At 41.6% G+C, this 22,356-nt stretch overlaps 1 protein-coding gene across 3 annotated transcripts; it reads right to left on the bottom strand.

Moving 5' to 3' along the window:
- Positions 1 to 17,974: 17,974 nt before the first annotated feature.
- On the bottom strand, positions 17,975 to 22,271 carry LOC111600980 (zinc finger protein OZF). Of its 3 annotated transcripts, none has more exons than XM_023317365.2 (4): positions 21,905 to 22,271; positions 19,521 to 20,278; positions 19,059 to 19,454; positions 17,975 to 18,993 (listed from the first exon to the last, which is right to left on the bottom strand). In XM_023317365.2, the coding sequence occupies exons 2-4, from the start codon at positions 20,094 to 20,096 to the stop codon at positions 18,400 to 18,402; spliced, it is 1,566 nt and encodes a 521-aa protein (XP_023173133.2). In that variant the 5' UTR covers positions 20,097 to 20,278; positions 21,905 to 22,271; the 3' UTR covers positions 17,975 to 18,399. The 3 variants fall into 3 exon arrangements, with proteins under 3 accessions (XP_023173133.2, XP_023173135.2, XP_023173136.2); XM_023317367.2 differs by having other exon boundaries at positions 22,109 to 22,271; XM_023317368.2 differs by lacking the exon at positions 21,905 to 22,271 and adding an exon at positions 21,196 to 21,346.
- Positions 22,272 to 22,356: the final 85 nt, after the last annotated feature.

Raw genomic sequence — 22,356 nt, 5'->3', positions numbered from 1 at the left:
TAGAGAACACTTTCATTCGTTCTGCATATGTGAATAGTTTGGCTTGGCGCTGTGGCTGGAAAGTGCTATTAGCCGCAGTCAGCCACATTTACCTCGCTTACCACTCGCCAAAATGGGCCCAACAAAAGGCAAACAGCCAGACAAAGGCGGTTGTAAATCAAAAGCCAGCTAATGATATATCGATATAGTCCGCTCCACGGAGGCCACTGAGACGCGGCTATATACTGATCAGCAAATTTTATTGTTCCGAAACACCGTTAGTGCCAAGTCGCGCTTACACTTGCAAATCCATTATAATGTCCTCAATATTTGAATAAATTTCTCAATTGCTTTTAGCTTTTATCGTATGAAAGTGGTATAAGAATATTTTATATAAATTACATTTTCGCCATAGAATTCTGGACTAGAATATTTTTATTTAAGAATATTTTTATGTAGTAAATATTCTTATTTTAAAATTCTTGAATATTACTGAAATATATATACATATATATTTTTTCAAAAAATGTACGAATTTCCTTTACTTTATTATAAATAAAACAAAAAATACTTAAGTCTATTGAAGCGTCGAGTTCTAATTGTAGTTGGAACTTTTTTTATAGATTTGCTTGAAATTTCTTTTTCAAGTGTAAGCACGGCTTCAGTGGGCTTTACTGTCGTCCAGTGGTCATTGGTCATCCGAAAACCGTATCCATTTCCATCCATATTTGGCACAGCGCACAACGAGCCATTAGCCGCAGCAAATGTTATGTAGATCGTGTCGAGTCGGCGCGCTCTGTTGGCGGTTGCTTGAGGGAGGCGGAGGTCGTGGGGGAGGAGGCAGAAACGGTATCGTTAGTAGAGATCTGTCTGAAACTGAACTGCGCAGCCGGCCGTCTGGCAGTCCGCCCTGTTCTGTACTCCATTATTGACGTAAAGGCAGGTAAATAACCTTTCGGCATTCCCCCAAATACCTCTGTCCCGTCACATAAATGAAGGTGTAGTCCAAGCAGTGCCTCGCTCGCCTTCAGTCTCTCTTTACCGAGTGTACTGTATGCATTATCTATGACGAATTGTCAGAAGTAGGTGTCAGCATACTGTCAGCTAGTCTTATTCACACTCACATTCTTACTGCCATTGTGGCTCGCATTTATCTTGATATAGCTCCTTGAGAGCTTTGGCGTTGTTGTACAGTAGCTTCTTGAGTCGAGTTATCGATGTAGAGCTGTCCAGGGAGAAATCTAAATATAAGTAAAAGTTATTATTAGGAAATACATTTTATTTAAAATTATAACTTTTATAGAACTTGCCGTGATATTGGTAAATTCTGCCTGCTCTGAGGCCAAGTTTGACAACAGTTCAAGTCTGTTTAAGCGTGACTCTTCCTACCAAATAGCTTTAAGTAACAAAGCAAAAACTATGAACTATGATTAATAAAAACAAATAAGTCAAATAAATATATTAATCAATCTACAAACAAATTCAAAATTTCTAACAACAGCTGCCCACAGGCGATTTCATATTTGCAAAGTTACGAGCTGACTGGAAAATTCTAAAATTCGATAATTCCTTGCTTATGGCGCAATGTTAATATATAGTTTAGCCAACGGCTATTGAAATGTGAGATCAAGATAATTAACTCTTTGGCTGCGCACGAGCCAAAGCAGTTGAAGCTGTTGTCAGAGCTGTCTTAATCCTGTCCAGGCGCACTCGATCGTTATTAATGCAATGCATCTCAAGTTTGTCAATGGGCCATATTGAAATTTGATCGAGGCAGTCAAGCGACTAAACCGCAGTCTTAAGTAATACTTACAGAGCTTCAACTGAATACTATGCGGACTTTGCGTAATGTGCCTCAGAATGAGCCAAAGATGGAGATTATGCTAATGCTAAACAGTTGAAGTACTTCTAATTCGTGGGGCGAGATTTTAATTAGAGAGCCGCAAGATACTGTTATTAAGACAAGTTAAGCTCGGATTAGGCCAGACTTGACTTTGACGTGACGCATTGAGATTGTAATTAAGGAATTCTTCAACTGGAAGTCTCTCTTTATGGCTGAGAAATTAGAAAATCATATTACACAAGCTAACTTGAAATTATTATTATTATCAGCGCTGGCTGTTCATGTTGCAATATGACAAATCTTAGACACTTATTTACTTTTGAGCAGCTCTAAGAACTTTTCTTGGCCAACAGCCAGCCAGCAGCTGGGGCTTTGCTAGGCTGATCCGCGGCATATCTTTGAACGCCTTAATTTATTGGCTACAAGACGAGCCGGCGCCAGGGTCAAGAGTCAGACATGGACGCCGTTTGAATTGTGAATTGCGAATTGTGAGTTGTGAATGTTGGCCGGATACTTATATTTGGATCGTAAAACATTCTGATATTAATTTCGGCAATGAAATCGCAACGTGCTGCAAAAGATGCTGCGCATAAATCATTCAAAATGAATTTTCAAATTTTAATTTAAACCAGTTGCACAAGTGCATTGAACTTGTACGAAAAGTGAATACAACAGCAACAATAACAACAACAACAACAACAACAACAACAAATTTAACAGAAGATATTGCCCGAATCTCGTAAAGACAAAAGCCTTTGGCGAACTTATTTATTTATCAATATATTGTGCGTACCCGCTGCCAACGCCTCGCACCGCCTCTGGTTTGGCCTCTGAGCTGATTGTCGACGTCATTGGGACCAAAACTGAATTCTGATTTATAAGCATGCATCGCGAGCGCTCTCCAGCAGCAGCAGCCCCCTACCGCCCTACGCTACCTCCTTCATACCGCTGCCCTTACTCAACGGGGCTGCGCTTTAATCACGTGCGTGCATTGCGCACATGATGCGACTGCTCCCCAATCCAATACCCCATGCATGCCTCAAGCCCAACTCAATGCCGATGCTCATGTCGATGTTGGTCTGGTGTTGCAAATGCTGCCAGGGCAAACACCCAGCCAGTCAGCCAGCCAGCGAGCCAGCCAGCTAGCGAGCCCCTCTTACTATGCTGGTCGACATTTTAGGTTAAATAAAACATTAAATATGAATTCTCAATATAAGTTTGAATTCATTCACATAGAAGTTAGCAGACCTAATGCTTATCAATAACATAATTGGAGAGAAATTTAAAAAGAGTCAGGAGAAATGAATTACCCTGAAACATGGGGAAGATAGTGAGAAAGATGGAGTAAACGAGAGTCAGATCTAATGGATAGAAAAGTTTTATTGGCAACACGACTCAATAAGCGCATGGGCAAAGTGTGAACTCTACTATACTTATATTTATGAGAAGTGCATAGAGAGACAATAATTCAAAATATATGTATACATATAAATATACATTCATATATATATATATACATTTATATGCATACATTTACTCATAGAGTGACATGCAATTTATATTTATAATAAATTTGCCAAAAAATGAAGCCTTGACTATGCACGCTCATTTCAGTCAATGAGAATTGCATAGTAGAGCGATTGTGCGAACACCTCAATTTTTTATTTACATACAAATTATTGGTATTATTCTATTATTCATTTGTTATAAATTTTATTATTGAAATTTTTAAGTTTATAAATGTGATAATAATACACTCGAATATACAAGCGTTTTCATTTAACTATGTTAATGTTTGGTTACTTTTCATTAGCTATACCTAAGCACTTGTCCAGCATAGTAGCCAGTGATAGCCATTATGTAGCAGCTATGGCTGTGCTCTTGTATGTGTGTGCGCGCATGCGTGAAGAGTCCGTTTTAATCGTTGCTTGGCCATCGAATATTTCTTCGCCACGACGTCGTCGACTTGGCTCGTAAATCCGGCGTATAAAAGGCACGTTGTGCGCTCCATTGGCCAGGCGGCCATTGTTATAGTCTTTGGCTAGCTAAGCCAAGCTGGGCTGGGTTGGGCTGAGCTGATCTAAGCTGAGCTGGCTGCGACTGTGACTGCGACGCTGACCGAGGCTAGGCCATCGTCTGCTTACCAAAGGCTGATTTACTATGATCCGCTTGAGTTTTATGTGCAGAAAGATAACATTTTTAAGATATTGACACCTTGTTAGGCGTTTGAGAGAGCCGAGTGGCCGCAACTGGCAACAAACTCTTAGCTGGGGTTAGACATGGCCAACAGGAACGTTCTGTTGCCAAAAGGCAAAGCCCTATCCGCAGCGGACCCGCCCCCTCGAGCTGTTGCATTTGCGTGGCTAATTGTTGTTAAAATTAAATGCGGCACCATCGTCAAATGCATAAACATTGCTAGATAATCAAAGCGGCGACGTGCCAGATGCAAAGGGAATAACCCACCAAAAGAGACTGAAGTGTTTTTCCTGTTCCTGTTTCGTACCACCTCTCTCTCTCTCTCCTTCTTTGTCTGCCTCTTGCTCTTTGTTTCTCTTCAATGTGGGTGTCACAGTCGAAGCGCAAGGCGGCTCAGCTAAATTTATGGCATAGGAATAATACATATCTTTATGGCTTCATTAGCGAAAAGCCGTTCAGCAACCAAAACGCCCCACTCCCAGCATCCAGCACAACTACTAGCACCACCAGCGCTGCCATCACAGGTCCGCATAAACCATTCGACACGCTGTCTGCAGCAGCGCCAAAAGGATCGACATCGACGCAGTCGTCAAAAGACTTCGCTGTTGTCTCCCTCTCTGTCACTAGACTCGGACTTCTACTCGGCCAGCATCACATAAGATCACATCATTCCTCGGGCCCCATGCACTTCAGACTCTGTATGTATACATATATATGTGTATGTGTACGTGGATGTGTGAGTGTCCGAGTGTCTACTTCAAAGAGGTTCTTCTTAATGCCCTAGTGGGTTATGCAAACCGGACTGATTTGCTCTGTGCTATAAAATGTAACCAACACAATTTACTTTTACATTTAAAATGTCAATCAAATAAGTAACTAAAACTAAAAAAAAATAAAAATATTAACAAAAAAAAATTATAAATATTAATAATTTAAAAATTGTTAATGAACAACAGTTAACAATTGAACTTAAAATTAAAAAATACGTTTAAAATTTAAGGAGATAAATATACATATTATATTCTTTTAAATAAAAAATTACTTATAAATTTTAAAATCGAATTCTGATTGAGTTCTGATTGAATTCTGATTGGAATACATAAAAAGTTAATAGTTAAAAGAAACTCTAAGAACTATTTGAATAGAATCTCCTAAAGCTTCAGCGGCGTAATACTAAATAAATATTAAATATAATCTCGAAATTCAAATATATTCAGGATTGTTGATAATTAAATAAAACTGTTTCATTATATTAATAATAAATAAATGTACCACAATAAGAACTGAGAGAAGCGAGAAGGAAATTTGACAATAAAAAATAGAACTAAATTGATTTAATTTAAATTTGTGTGTTCTAAAAATATAGTAATATGTGTAATGTAATAAAGTTGACTGTTTTTCTACATTATATTTGATTACATCAAGCTTGTTATTTTATTAAAAAAAAAAATAAGTATTTACTGTGAATATTCAATAAATTATACAAAAACTTACTTTTTTTATAAAACAAAAATTAAATACTTAAAATGGTGAGTCTCTTAATAGAAACCTGACTAAATCATTTTTGTGATTTTTTGACAACAAATATAACTTAAACTCCTGATAATAGTTAATCATTATAATTAGTTTTAAGTAACTATAAGTAAATAGGACACTGCAATTTTATTTATTATGATTACAGTTATTTTTATTCCACAAAATAATTCTGTTTTGGCATCCACTTCTAACTGTTCTCTGAAAGTCGTTGTTACGTTTTTCTTTCTTTTGTGTTTGCTAGAAGCTTTTTGGCTGTTGGAGATTCAATAGATTTTTCGATATTCAATTGAATATCTTTGGGTCAACTGTCAAGAGCATCTCAGAGTCGAGCAGCTGCTTGACGCGCTGTTCCCACATATTTGACTTTTTTAGGGAGTTTTTTATGTTTTGTTCTTCGCGCGCACAGATTGATTGAGCCTTTTATTAAAGCGCACGTACAGCGTATTAAATAAATTGTTAGTTACGTTGCGGCACCAGACCTCATTCACCAGCCCAAGCCCTTCGCCTTCAGTTCTTGGCTCTCTAAGTGCTGTTGTTGTTGTGGATCTTTGGTGTCGTATGGCAAACGGCACAAAACGCCCCCGAGGTGTTGTATAAGAAAATCTGTGCAGGAACACAGCATGAAAAAGCCGCTCAACGTGCTGCCATTTTTACAACGTCATTTTCTGGAGATCCAAGTGTCTATGCTCAGCTCCACAGTCGATGTGGTTCGGGATGTGGATGTGGTCGGGATGTGGATGTGGATGTGGATGTGCATGTGGTTGGCTATGATGTCTATGCATTTTGCTTTATGGCCCAGCCACGTATCAATTATGTGCCAAAGTGCTAATGGCTGTTGACGGCTGAACAAACGGCCTGCACTGAATGCTGAGCACTCGATGTCCATTGTGGGTGTTGTGCATAGAAATTCCACAACGAGAGCGTTCTCAGCTCAAGACTTGTACAGTTCACATGGTGAAAATGATGTTGCCTTTCGGCTGGGGCTATTGGTTATGGCGTGTAAAAGTGAAAACTGGTTTTAATTGCTTCTGCCAGGCAGCCACCGCATCAGCCGCAATGGTGCAGCGAGGCACCGATGCATCGATGCTCTGATGCACTGATGCGCTGCAGATCGCGTGCATTGGCCTGATCCGACATTTCAATTATGACACAAATCCATTGCACATGGCTTAAATAGCCAAAAATCAGCGAAGCGCGCACTCGAATTGCAAATGTGGCCAACAGTTTTCATCTTTCTGTCTCTCTCTCTCTCTCTCTGTCTTTCTCTCTCTGCGTCGCCCACCCTCTCTCGTTTAGTTGGGTTTCTTTCTATTTGTGCCCGTTAGGCATCTGCATCCAATTAGGTATTAGGCGAGCTGCCGCTGCTGGGCTGCTTTCTTTTGTGGTCCTGGAGTCGGGAATAGATGCCAGCCAAACGACCTGAGCTGAGCCAGGGCTTGAGCTCATTCCATTGGCCTTTTTTGGGTTAGTGCGCTAGTAACTTATACGCTTGTCGTTCACAGGCGCATGATTAATGACCAACAAGGGCCGGGGCCAATCCCAAATGGAAGTCGTGTAAAAAAAAGGATGCCAGCCCAGCTCCAGCCAAGCAGCCGACTAGCCGACCAGCCGACCAGCCGACCGTCTGAGTGCCCGACTGCTTGGCAATTGGCTGGCACTCTAGCAAACCGGCCAAATGATATTTGAGCCGATTCTCCAATGAGCTACTGCAGTGGCTAACTCTGGCTCAGATGCAGAGATTGCTGAGCCACCGATTCGGAGCGGCGTCGCAACAAGTTTCGCTTGTTGTTATCCAAAGCTTGAAACTTGATTTTTTAGATAAGCAATATTATTTTATTTTATTTTTTTTTAGCTTTTATTATCTTAATAATGTTATAAATTTATTGCTAGCATACAAAAATTTAAAAAATGCTGAGAAAAGTATTCATAAATTAAATTAATACATATTTTAAAGAATTTCAGAATTTTATGTGATTTTTTTATATTTAATATAATTTATATTTTAATTATTATTTGAACTGCAAGTTTTATATTAACAACAATATATATCAAATAATATAAGAATCTTGTACTGTAATTAATTAAAATAATTTAAATATTTTAATTATACTGTGAATCATCATTTAAAAATATGAAAATTGAATAATTCATATTCCCAACAATCCTATCCCATATATACTGACCTGGTAAGCCTCATTTGTTGCGTGTAGCGTACAAACAAGTAAATCGCTGCGATATATGTACGTTTCACACCTGAATGTAATCGAATTTTTATCATTTTACCTCCGCATTGCATTGTTGCTAGGCAGCCTAGCGAGACTCTGCTACTACAGACGGGCGCAGGCAAGGATAGAGGCAGAGACAGAGGCAGAGGTAGAGGCCCAGGCCCAGTCTTAAGCTCTGGCCGGCCAGCAAATTGAAATTTATTGCCACTGAGCCACTGGAAATGCAAGCGAGTTCCGTAACAAGCCCAACGTACGTACAATGGCCGGGTGGAAGTCGAGAGGGCGAGGCAAAATTTGGTCAGCCAACTGGTCGCGTATGTGGGTCGCATTTGTTAGGCGTTGCCAGCAGCAACGATTGCTACTCTTGGCCTGGCTTATTGTTAGATGGGATAGGAAGTGTGACATTAGCCCATTAGAGAAGTTGGACGATCGACCATTTGGCATCGGGCATCGGGCATCGGGCAACGGGTATCGTGAATCGCGAATCGGGAATCGCGAATCAAGCATCGAGTTGATTGTCAGTCAGTCTCCGGCTCAGTCACTTAGCCATCAAGTGGCAGCCACTGGCAAAGGCAAAGGCAAAGCCAACGCCCGCACGACTTGGACTTGGACTTGCACTTGGACTTGGCTTGGACTTGAGCTGGGAGTTGGGAGCTGGGACTTGCCACCGCCATCGAAGATTTATTGCTTAGATAAGCGCGAAAAGTTACAGATGCTTATGCAGCGGCAGCCACTGCAAGGCGCGTCTCAGGCTCAGGTTTAGATTCTACCAAATGGACGAGGGTTGCCTGATAGATATCAAACAAGGCAAATATGGTTTATCTCGATTTGAAATCTAACATGAATAATCAACTCGATTGCTTGGACAAAGAAACTGAAAAGAAAATATCATGAATTATTTTAATTATTTGAAATTTTGCGTTACTTCAGGACTTTCTCCGACCAAACTAATTAGCTATAATTGAAAGTGATCTTGTGGAACAGCCCTCGCTAGCAGTGCCTGCAGCATGTTGTCGACGTCGTCTCGTTAGCGAGGCGCGATTGCTGGCCGCGATTGGCAATTGGCAACAGCAGCAGCGGCGGCAGCAGCAGCAGCAGCAGCCAGTCAATGTCTTTGGTCTATGCTTAAGGGCCGCTCGATAAGCATCACAGCCTTGCTAGCTAGCTCAAGACGGGTCCTGGCTAAATTAGTGGATGCCGCTTTTAATTCCTATCGCCTTATCGTAGCAGCAACATCTTAAATGAGGTCAATTATCAATGGGCCGCAGCCAAAAGTGCAAGTTGTTCACTAACCAGAGCTTGGGCTTGGGCTTGAGCTTGGGCTTCAGCCTGGGCCTGGTCTGAGGCTATGCGAATACAAAGAGCACAGCTCATAAACGCGAGTTTCACTTTCAATTCGACGGCGACGAGTGGCCAGAGTAATAGAAACTGCACATTAAACGCAACACGTGCCACGCTTCATGGGAGCCACAGCTTTAGCTCTAGCTCTAGCTCCAGCTCCGGCTCCAACTACTGCGAATCGTTGCACTTGCAATCAATCACAAAAGCCAGCTAGCTGTAATTAGCGCAGGGAAAAATAGAAAAACAACAGCAACTGTTGCTGGCTGAAATATCGCACAATGCACATTGTGCATAAGAAACAATGAAAGCATGACGAAGTCAAAGCAACAGCAACAGTAAAAATTTGTATGCAGCCAGCCAGGAGAAGGCCGCAGAACAGATTGCAATTTGTGCAGGCAATGGAGCAGCAACTTGGCCAGTTTCATTAAAAATTTGTATTTCTGTTGAATAACAATGGTAATAATGGTTAAGTGTGCAGCGTCCAAACAAAACCGAGCAGCAAAAGTGAAAATTTCACCTGTTGATGCTGTTGCAGCCCATGAGCAATTGAAAATCGACAGCAATAGAAACAGCAACAACAACATCAGCAACAGCAACAGCAAAAGCAACCGCAACAACACCAAACAACAACCAAAGCCTAAGCAGTAATCAACATGAAAATTTGCTTTTATATAAATTGCAAATGAGCATGGCAGGGTCTGAAAGTCAAAGCCAGCGCCAAGAGTCATTGCCAATGGCGTTGCCAGTGGAGCGAGAGTCAGATCTCAGTCAAGGTAAAAGATGCGACTCATAAAAGTTTTCCAAATTGAAAGCAACCAAAGTGATTAAAATTCAGAGTCTATTCAAATGATGTGTTTTTTTTTTATTTCTTATATTGTAAGTCGAATTGCCAAATCATTAATTGTTTAAAGAGACATTTGAGCAGCGATCTGCATTAGCACAAAGTTAATAATTTAACAACAACAAATACAAAGTTCTTATAGACGAAATATTGTATAATAATTTTTGTGCTTAAGTTAAGGATTTTTGCCAAAAATCACTTTTTAGATAATTCTGTTCGATCTCAAGTTCGTCTCAGAGAAAGTAAGCTCTTACAAGATATATACATGCTTAAAGATATAGCAAATATGAAGAAATAGCTATCTAGATCGAAAAGCTTACTCACTAAAAGTCTTCTACTTCAGTCATTCCAATTCCAATGTTTCAAATGCTTACAAATCGTTATGTGAAAGAGGTCCAGATGCTAGTGCATTGATCAATTGGGAAGAAAGCTCTCAGTTTTCATTGCGAGTTGCCTTTGCGTTCGCATGATCGTGCCATTGACAACATGCACAAATGTTGACCTTTAATTACGACAACCAAAGCAGCAGCAGCAGCAGCAGCAACATACACAACTGCAACAACTTGTTTCTGGCTGGCCACTGTTTGCATAACTACGCACATAGCAACGGGCAGAAGCTGGCAGAAATATTATAAAAGGAGGCAGCAGCAGCAGCAACAACGACAACGACGACAACTGCAATTTGTCCAGCTGCATGAGACAAGCCCGGGCGGAGAGGCAGGGAGAGCGCAGATGGAGTCATGGAATCGGAGGCAGAGACACACGCATGCAGCTAGCAGCAGCTTCGACTGGGGCTGGGTGACAAGTGCTTAGTGTCAGCACCTTGGTTAGCATGCAGAGTGGAGCGGAGCTGAGCTGAGTTAACTTCCCTTTGCTCTGCGTACCTCTTGCAGCTTCCAGCTGTTGACAATTTTGTTTGGCTTTGCCAGGATGCATGTACGCATATGTTGAATGGCCGGGATGAGCGGCCGGAGACTCAGTTTACACATTAATTATCACTTTTGTTACCGGACGGTAGCACGCTAGTGGATGATGCCAACAAAGAATAAGAAGAAGACGAAGACGAAGACGAAGACGCACGACAGACAGGCGACAGATGAGAACATTAGAAGACAGGCGTACTTAGTTTGTTTCCTAAGTCTTTTGTTTTTCTTTACGCCACTTGCCATTTGCCAAGTGATAAATGAACTGCTGAAAGCCTTAAGCGGCCATTGCCACGTTGAGGGACCCTATAGGACGCACTGATTTATGATTTATGATTGCCAGGCTGAAAAGTAATCGATAATAATCGATAGCAACACCCACTTGATAGCCAGACGACGCGACGTTTCAGGCGTTCATATGAAAATTAAATTATAAAATGCTTTACAAGTGGGTCGGCCCCCAACGGGTAACAGCCCCTGCCACGCCCTGCATCCACGGGCTTTCAGCCTTGATGCTGCACAATAAAATTGCAAGCAAACGAGGGTGGACATGCGATTTCCTTGACATTTATGCAATGCAACTGCAGACGCAGTGGGGCGGTTCAGCTTGTCTGCCACAAGCACAGCCGCACCACGGCCGTGGTCTTAACCCCATCTCGAGCCCGTGCCACGCCCCACGCTTGTGCAGCAGATGCGTTCGCGACCGGGGCAACAGTCGAGGAGCCAAAGCAAATAGCCACCGGCCAGATTTTGTCTTTGCGCACAGTGCAGCACGTATCAATTATAGGCAACAGTAACAACAACGACAACAGCAGCAACAACAACAATCGCAAAAAAAAAGCAATATGAACACATTCTCAACAATATGGCCAACGACATCAAATTATTGGTTTTAGGGCAAACATGCGATGCCACATGGGAATTGTTACAGAAAAGCTACTATGCGGATCAATCGATTAGAAACATTTTTTATATAAAAAGAAAAGGGTAAAAGCGGAAATTTCTCAGATTTTTTTATTGCTGCTTTTAGGCTTTATTAGCAACATTTTTTTTGAGGCGTGTGACTTAAGTGGGTACAATTAAAATCTTCGTCTATGGTATAGCTTCCAGGTTTTTTAAAGATTTATAAAGCTGTAACTAAAATGAAAAATCGATCAAATAAGAACTAAAAAAATATGACAAATAAGCTTTAAGATTTCTTTTTATAATTTGGCAATAAAATCAAATCGATTTTAGGACAGCAACTTATTAGAGACTCTATTGAGACGCTCAGTTAAAGTGAAGTCAAGTTGTGTTAGTAAGGTTTCATAGCTGATAGTAGCTAGTCAAAAATAAACATATAGACGCTGCTATAAAAATTATTTTACTGATGGATTCGATTTTCAAGCAGACTTCACTTGTTTGCTCATTGCCAGTTTTGTGTAAAGCAAAACTAAAACAAAACTTAACATATGATATTTAGGCATGCTCTTACTTTAAGACTTCTTTTATTTATTTTTTGTCTATTTGGACCAAAACTCATTTGCATTTTAGTAGCTTAACCAATCAACTGAGCTGCAGCGCTTCAAAGGCGCTAGCAGCAATGGGAAATCTAGTCTGATGGCAAACCGAATGCCAAGACAAAGACAAAAATTCAAAGCGACTTTAAGTGCCCACAAGCCTGGGCCAGCTAAAGTCAGTGCCAAACTATGTCTGTAGACTTTAGCTGTGCTTTGGTACCTAATGGACAGCAGCGGCAGCAGCAGCAGCGTTTGCCAGGACTGGAATGAAGTTCGAGTCCGAGTTGGAGTCGGCGTCGGCGTTGGAGTCAGCGACTGAGCTTCAGCCTCAGCGGTTACAGTCCTGCATAAAAAATGATTAATTCCTGGTCTGATAATTTATGTAGACACATAATTCACAGCGGGACATATTTTAGCGAGAGTTCAGGCCGCAAAAGCGGTCGCCACTTAAATGCGGCTCTAAAAATAGCACATACACAGATACATATACCTATTATATATGCATGTGTATGTGTATGGGTATGTGTGTGTCGGTCAAGCTAAATATAAAAGGTAAAACCTCAGAGCGATGAAGGCATCGGCGCACGCATTTGATTTAAATTGAAGCTAAAGCCAAAGCCCAGCCAAAGGCTAAGATCAAGGCTATTCTATGACCAGCCAGCTTTGTGGTACGTGGCCAGCGCCAGGCTATATCATCATTATCATTAAATATTTATGACGCAACGACTGAGCACTGGTTGAGCTTAAGTTCTAATCAAATCGCTGGGTCGTTTGCCTTTTTTAGCTAGAAAATTGTCAAGTTTGTTTCCTAAGTCTTTTGTTCTCTTATGCTGAAAAGTATTCGAAATGAAATTTATGAACATGAAAAGATGGTTAAAGAAATTATTGCCATAATTCACATTCAATATCCAATGGAATTTGAGTATCGTGAGCGAAATACAAAGCAATTAGAACTGTTCAATAAATTTGAAATTCCTTTTTAGTCAATAAGAGATATTGAGCTTCCTAAACGTAAGTGCTGAGCACTAAGAAATTGAATGCTAAACTCTCACTTCCTACTTAAGATAAGCCGTCAATGGGCACATGAAGTAGCAGCATCCACGTATTTCCTTTTGTCCAGCATTCCCATTGGGGGAGCATCATCAGCATACAGTTGACATTATTACGATGTTCAGCAATGCAAGCGCATTAGTTATCTGTATGATACTTGAGCTGCACTTCCTCGAAGTGCAGCCTGGGCTGGCAATGCTCAGAGCCATGCATCGATGCTCAATAGATGGTCAAGAGCTTTGAATGCTCATCCTCCTCCACTGATTGAGTCAGCTGTGACTGTCGCAACTCTGGCAGCAGCAGGAGCATAATTTGTGCCACAGTGGCTGTGGTTGGATTCCAATAGCCAAGCTGGGCAAGCCAGTGGCATAAATTCTGGGCAGGCAACCCGCTGGCTTTCATTTCTAATTTTTGCATTTGGACCACTGTGGGATCGGCTACCGTCGATCCGATGGGGCCCATGTCGCTGGCGATGTTTTAGCGCATTTTATTGCTTTATTTGAGACTTTGGCATCGCAACGCTTGTCAATTTTACAACTTTATAGAGGCGAGCGCTTATCGTTTGCATATTTATGCCGCGCTCGATGGCCATGTCGCTTAATATTTTTGACATATTGGCTATGCCGTGCGCTTGGCCCAACCATTGTCTGGCATAGACCCATTGCCTACCCGGACTGGACCTAAGGCTGCTGTCTGCTGTTCACTGTCTGCCCCTGCCGCTGCCTTTGCCTCGGCCTAGCTCTGCTCGCCTCCTCTGCCTGGCTGTGAGAGGCTCATTGTTGTCGTCATTTGTTGACTGCGCCTTCCACAGAAATTTGTGCAACTCGACTCAAGGAGTTGAGTTCTGTATTTGCGTCTGCGTCTGCGTCTGCGTCTGTGTCTGTGGCTGTATCTGTGTCTGCGTTCGCATTTGAATTGCAAATCCTATTATGACTTGTGAAATTATAATTTTTCTAGCCAGGCCGCACAGCCACTCCAGGTTCATGTCCATGTCCATGTCCAGGGTCCAGTCTGCAGTCTGCACTCTGCAGTCTCTTGTCTGCAGTCTGTTGTCTGTGAAGCAGAGGGTTCAATAGCATGAATTATGCATATGCAGGCGCTTTTGGGGCGCACACGCATCCCATGCACTTAGTTATGATAACGTTGCACATTTTGCTGCAAATTCTCCTCCTCTTCCTCTACACCCAAAGCATCCTCATCTATTTGTTTTGGCCAGCGCAACGCAACACGCCACACGCCCCACGCCTTACAAAAAAAAAAAAACAGAAAAAGGTGCATCCGCAGCAGCATTCGCATCCAAAAGCCAAATGGCTTATGCTTTATGCGTAGCAGCTGCTGCTGGCCACTGTAGGCACTGTAGAGCAGCAATGCGAGATGCTGACTTGAACGACGCCCCCTCTTTTGGGTGCTACCGCAACTCGAACTCGAACTTGGGCCCAACCATCGCTGACAGAACAAAGAAGTCGTTCATTTGTAATTGTTGTTGCGGCTGCTGCTGCTGCTGATGTTGATGCTGATGCTGATGCTGATGCTGCAAAGGGCACACACGGCCAAAGGATTACCAGCAGCAGATGTAGGGAGACGCACATACTCCAACACATGTATTCTTTGCTGTATGTGCAGCTAAAGTGTGTACCATGTACATATTTATGCTCATATAGAGGTTGTATGAGGATGTATGCTTGCATATCTTTTATGACTTTTGACTTGCCTTTGACTTTGTTCAGCCCGAGTTGAATGACCGACTGACTGCATGTGTTGAGCTGATGAGCTTTGTCGAAAATCCATCCATGGTCAACATTCAGACACGGCTATGAACCGCAGCTTAATGCCTAGTAGGAGGCTTCAAACGGGCTTTATGAGGAGTTGCCGTCGGTGATAATTAAAAAATTACATTTCAGACTCCTCTTACTTAATACAAGTGTTCAATGCATGTTAATAACACTTTATATATGCTTGAAAATATTTATCAATTAAATCATGCTGATACCATTTCTAATAACCATATTTCGCTTTTAACATATTCATTAGATGAATCGAATCGAATATGCCAATTAGACTTATTGAAATATTTGTGATATTGAGTAGAAATTCAAGGTCAGCTGGTCGGCATTATTACTGCAGATGCTACGAATACTTCGGACAGATCTGAAGACTAAATGCAGACGAAGACTAATACGCAGTGAGGAACCCGAGGAAATCGCATTGAACCCGAGGCATTTTAAAAGATGCAGCATTTCATATAGAATGGCTGAGATATAGCTCTCATATAAGGCTTATACTTACATGCAATTTATTTTCTTATTGCTTTTATTTAATCAGCTCAACTTTCAATAGTTTTCAAGAATTTGTTAATTTTTTCTAAATTTTCATATACAGAATTATTTTATTCTAGCCTTACACAACTCTATATTGATTGAGTTTTGAGAAGTCCAGTTAATTAGCTTTCCATAAATTCTGAGCAAGAAAAAACCCATTATGGCCTTAGCTTAAGTGGAGGACTGCAATTTCGTATGCAGCTCTTCCTCACTCACAGCTAAATAAGCAGCCTATTAGCTGGGCTTCTTTTTGCAACGCCAACTCCTCATACAAATCACACACAATTAGATGTCAGTCAACGTTGAAGCTGGTCAACTGGCCATGATTGCGGCCTCTGTGCATCCAGGCCGGGAGCGCGCTCAGCGTGCAGAGATTTCAGCTATGACATTACCTCAATGTCAGCGCAAATTTGCAAATTAGCAGCAGACAACAAAGGAATTATATATGCACATTATATAATGCGAGTACCGATGCAGCAACGTCAAATGATTGGGCACAGAGCAGAAAGAAAACCCAAAGCCCAAACCAAATCAATTTGCTGCGGATCACAAAATGAAAACGAGAACAGGGGAATCGTCATGGCATGGATCTGACTGCTGCAGTGCCAGCTGCTGCTCCTCCTCTTGACTTCAAGCACACATTTTTCCCATCATTAACATTGCCCAGACGAAATCTGCATGCGGATGAAGTTAAGCCAGTCAAGAAACATGCGTACTTAGTTACAGAGCTCTTGCGTCTGCGACTATTTGTTTCACGAATTCGCAGCGCATTAAACCAGAGAGCAAGAAGAAAAAACAAACATCTATGAAAGGAAAGAACTCAAAAGCGAGGCATAGCCAACGTGTGGATATCCTGGAAAGATTAATTAAATAATAAGAAAATCGTAGAGAGCCAACGAGCATAAATTAATGAGAAACAATAAGTTAATTTTTAAATAATTTAATAAATATATTTAGGTTAAGTAACTTGAAAATTAAATATTATAAACATATGCCCATGTGTAGCATATATATTAAATTGGCCAAATGATTTTGTTCTATGATATATAAATCCCTTTACATATGCATATTCATAGCATATTGCCAAAAGTTACATTAAGCAGTTAACGCTCATTTGGGTGGACAGTCAGCTTGTAGGGTATTCAACAGCAACAGCAGTGGCACTCTGTCCATCGGTCCAAACAAGGCAAAAGGCATGTCCATCCTCCTATCGTAACAAGAACAATTTGTTCTAATGCGCCATGGCAGCAGCAGCAGCAGCAGCAGCAACAGGAGTAGTTGGAGCCATCGCAACGTGGTGCTGGAGATGCATAGAGAAAGGAAAGGGCAGCCACTGAACACGCAATGGCCAGAACAAATGTAGACATTAAGCTGCTGGCTGTGGCCGAAGCGAGCCCGATTTGGGAGCGGAGACGCAGACGGGAGACGCTGATTGGAACGTGGACGAGGCGCACCTTAACATCGAGTGACACGCAATGGACAAACGCCAACGCCAAACAAAGCAGCTGGTCATCATAAAAAATCATATACAAATACATACATATAAATATATGTATATATAACATGCATATGTATGTATTTGTGTAAATATATTTTCTATATGAAATTTGCCATATTTCTCGCGCTCAGCTTTTTCCCAGCGGTCTCTTGGTAGCGTTTCAATAAATTCGCTGCGGAAATTTCATTAATCGCCATTGGAGGAGCACTCCCATTCGCCCGCAAAACCTCGGGTGGGCAGCAGGTGGACGGCAGCTAATGGCAAGGATGCCTCTGCTGTTGTGCCATGGCCATAAAAATATTTGCCGCCTTAATGTGAGTGGCTTATAAATTTGCACAAACGCGACCATATATAGCGTTCAGGCATGGGCCCATGGGGGGCAGGGGCAGTCAACAGATCGCAGACCACCAACCACCAGCCACCAATGCTTGACAGTTGTACATAACTGTTATTGTAGTTAGCTTGTTGGCTGCGGACAGCGGTTTAGTGGTTTTCCTAGGTGAGCTTAATGTTTTTCTCAGTGAACAGATGCTGTTTACTCAGTGATTCACAAGTTTTTGTAAACAGTTATTTCAGGCTTCGGATATGAAAATAAAATAGAACCGTCCTAGCAATGGGTATGATTGGTTTTATAATTGTTAATTAATATACATACACACAATATTACTGTTAACTGTTTTCATTTATTTTACATTTGCAAAATGTGTTAATTCCTTATATTTACAGTTACAAATCTAAATTTCAATTGGTTTATATTTGGTTTCGTTAACGGGTGTAATGAAGTGGATACAAAATGCAACTCTATTAAATTAAGTAAATATGCATGGCCACAATGAATTAAGTTTAATTTAAGCAAACTTAGAGTAAAACCTAAGCGGTAATCACTGCTCTGGCAAGTTTTCATACAGTGGAACAAGGGAATGCCCTTGATCCGGTTTGGTGTTCTCTTTTTTGGCATAACTAAAATTAGGACTGTGTAAATTCATATTTGTGCTTAAATCTAAATATCTTTGGACTAAATCATTTGGTTGAATTTTCTATTTAACTTTTTGGGGTTAAGCTAAATTAAATGGCAAGAACTAATTCTAAGCACGGCGTTTACTCTATGGCACATTCGCTTTGCTGGAAAGCAGTGAGCATTAGTAGCTTTCTATTTCTGGTTCATGTACATCGTCGCAATCTTGTCGAGTATCGTATCGATCGAGAGAAGCTCCTCGCTGAACTTCTGCATGGTCTGCGTCGGCACAATCCACTTGAGAAACTCTTCGACATTTAAACGTAGCCTGGCCAAAGGCGTCAGTGTTGCATCGTCATGTGACGGACGCTGTGCCAGCTTTAGTGATGCTATGATAACATTATCAATCAAACGCTTTTCATAGCCCAGCTGACGCAGCTTCTGCGATGAGCTAATCTTTTTCAACACAACGGCAATGTTAAAGCGAATGTTGGATAGTGTTTGAACATCTTCGCTCTGGCTATCGTTGAGCTCGCCCGTTGCTTTGCACTTGGCACACTGCTCGCTATGTGCTTGTAGCTCCACTTTGATTTTAAAGAACTCATGGCACCCAGGACACATGTAGGGTTTCTGTTGCTTGTGTATCTTCTTCATGTGATTCTTAAGATGCGCTAACTGCGAGAAGGCCACCTCGTCCGCACATAGCTGGCAGCGAAATGGCTTTTCCCCCGTGTGCTTGCGAATGTGTAGCTTAAGCACGCTGGAGTGGGCGAATGTTTGATGACAGATCTGCAACACATGTACATAGATTACATTAGAGGGTAAGCTTCCTGTTAGTCATTGCTGCGACTTACCCGACACTGATACGGCCGCTCCCCCGTATGCATTCGCATATGCACATTGTATTGGGACTTTTGAGTAAAATACGAATTGCACACCTCGCAGACATGCGTCTTAACCGCTGCGTGCTTCTGCATGTGAGTGGCTAGATCTTCATCTGGCTCGATGGTCTTATGGCATACTTCACATTCAAATTGACTCAGCTTATGGTGCTCCTGATTGATATGGGCGCGCAGTGCCAATTCAGTGGCAAATTGGCTTTCGCATATGGAGCATTTGTGTTCCATACCCTGCTCATGCCGTTCCATGTGCACACGAAGATTGGCATTGGTCGAAAAGCTGGCCGAACACTTGGTGCAGTTGAATTGCTGTATGCTCATCTTGTGATGGGATACCATGTGCTGCTGGAGCTGTCGTGAGAAATCAAAGCTATCAGTTTCAATTTGAGATAAGTACAAATTCATTACGGTACTCACTTGGCCGCCCCGCGCGAAACGTTTCTCGCACAGTGCACATGGATATGGCTTCTCACCCGAGTGCAGACGCATGTGCAGCTTAAGGCGTTCCTTGAGTGCAAACGATTTGGGACACTGCGTGCATGCGAACTGTTTCTTGTGCTCGTGGGCGGTGGTGATGTGGTTCTTAAGATTCACCGCCTGGCGATAGCATTTGCCGCAGTCGATGCATTTGTGTGGGCGCTCATCGGAGTGGATGAGCATGTGACGTTGCAAATCGGTTTTGCCACCGAATTCCTTAGAGCAATGACTGCACACGTGTTGCTTGCGTTTGGCGGACTCTGCTTTACGCGGTGATTTCTTTGGCTCCGGTTGAATGTAGTCTGCATCTGTATCGGTTGAGTCCTGCTCAGCCTCCTGCTCGCCATCCACATACAAATCTTGCAAACTGCTGTTGACGCTGCTCTTGCGTCGCTTAATGGCCGTCGCAGCAGGCGAGGATTCACGCGCCGCCGGCGGCGATGACAGCGAGATACCGCTATCCGTGAGCAGAGAGACGGCATCCTCTTTGGAGAGACTGCGACGACTGCGTACCATGCTGAGTTAGTTTTATGTCTATTACAGAGCTTCCTGCACCCGGCACCAGATGCTAATTTACTTGGGGAAGGGGTTAATGTTTCTACGATAGGTTTCTGCTTATTTTCGTTTACTTTTTTTTTAACTAAAGAAGTAGGTTCCCAAACACCATCGATTGCTAAAGCGATTTAGTTATATTTTCGCTGCAAGAAAAAGTTAAGAGCTGTTAATTATTTAGCTTGCAATGCCACGTTCTAAACAACTCACAAAACACAAAACAATGAAAACAACAATAAGAATTTCAGCTGTGTCCACCGAACTTCAAAAACTGTCGCTAACGATAAGAATTGTATCAAGGGGAGGCGTAGAGAGGCATATGCCGAATTACACTGAGAGAAAATTCCCAGGTAATTGAAATACAAACGAGCGTATGCTTAACACAACTGACTTCTTGTTAAAGTAAATTTAAATTTGATGTTGACTCGCTCGCATTCAGTCACATTATAAACTTTAGAGAACAAGACTCGATTTGAACAAGGTTTTTTTTCAGTGTAGTAGAACTCTATTTATTTTGATCACTTTATCAGCTAGAATTTCCAGGTAGTATATATAGACATATGTGGAAACTCATATGCGTTACACTCAAAAGTTGTTTAGTTTGTTTTCTCAATCTTTTGTTTGGAATGCGAGAGAGCGCGCTGCCAAGCTAAAACACTGATAAGTGCGCGACAAAGGCAATAACTGATAAGGCGTAGTCTGATCAGATAAGAGTCTACTTATACAACTGGTAACTGATGGTTACTTTTTCACTTAGCAATTACTGCTGCATTTGTTGTTTCTGCTGCTGAAGTTGTTGCTTGAAACTTCCAATGAAATGGCATATTAAACCAGGAAACTGCATGCAGAACAAAGAAGAACTGTAAAAATCAAGAATAGACGGCGATGACGACCCTGGGAACAGTTAGCTCGAAATGCTCAATACATAAACATCTGGCGAACAGATTGCTCAGACACACATACGCTTAGAGGAGATTTACAGACCTTTGGCGACGCTTCATTGACATCTACACAAAAAGTAAATAGAAAAATAAAAAGGGCGGCAGCGCGCGCCAAAACTTACTGTGTTTAGTTTTTATGAAGTTATTGACGGCAATCGGGAACAGCATTGAAGCATGATGTGCCCAAGTGCAGGGACAGGGCCACAGTTCACACAGCTGCACGTTACGCAAATGAAGCGTAAAACAAAAATGAAAACAGTGCTGAAAAGCGAATTCGAAGCGCGAACCAAACCCTAAAAACAAAACACACAGACACACACACTTTCAAAGAGCTTTAACTGTAACTATTGCAGCTCTGTTCTGCTTGCGTCCGCGTCGCCCGTGAAGCGACGCTGATGTCTGCCTGCCCGCACGGTAGCCAGCGATTCATTAAATTGAAAGAGAACGTTGGAAAAAGCACGAACGACAGCGAAAACTCACAAAAGGTGTGGGGCTCAAAGAATACAAAAACAGCAGTTTTGTAATGCTAAATAGGCAAATGGGGAAGCGATGGCGATGGCGACGACAGCAAGCAGCGCAGCTGCAGAGCGCTGGGCGTGCGTCTTGTTGTGGGGGTCAAACGTTGAAGTCTTCTGTTTATGTCGAGCAGAATGTTCAATACAAAAAGGAAAAACAAAAGCTACTGCAAGAATTTTGTTAGTAACTACAAATTACCGACACCAATGAAAACTAGTTGTGTATATTGCTTATATACATACAAAATTTAATGCCAACACCACAATATTCACATTATAAAAGAATTCAGAACAAAAAAAAAACAAGACAACTTACCCGCAGTGAAGTGAGAATATTTATAAACAGCTGCAAAATAAAAACTTACAACTGACTGAAGCAAGCACACAGGAACATGCACAAACAAGCACACAAAGCACCAGGCACACTTCAAGACTACATTTTATGTATTGTTTGTTGAAATTTTATTGCATTTGTTAACCAAACGCCCAATTTTACTGCACACTGCACTTTTCCTTTTACCTTCAGTCAGCAGAGCCGTAGACACAAACATGTTGCAAACTCTTAGCAAGTCTCAGCTACAATCTTAGTTATCTTCACATTTTATGTTACACGCTGCACAGTTAAAATGCATCTTTCGCTTAAAAATATTTAATTTCGTTTTGCACCCCGCTGTGTCATGTTTACTTCTAATTATGAAGATGGAACTAGTTCAGTTCTAGAATATCGATAGCTAATTGTTTTGAACAACAGTTCGATAATAAAATTTG

The sequence above is a fragment of the Drosophila hydei genome, unplaced genomic scaffold, assembly GCF_003285905.1.
Source record: "Drosophila hydei strain 15085-1641.00,03,60 unplaced genomic scaffold, DhydRS2 tig00000001-arrow-pilon, whole genome shotgun sequence".
In the NCBI taxonomy this organism is placed as follows: domain Eukaryota; kingdom Metazoa; phylum Arthropoda; class Insecta; order Diptera; family Drosophilidae; genus Drosophila; species Drosophila hydei.
This window is presented reverse-complemented; position numbering and strand designations above follow the sequence as displayed.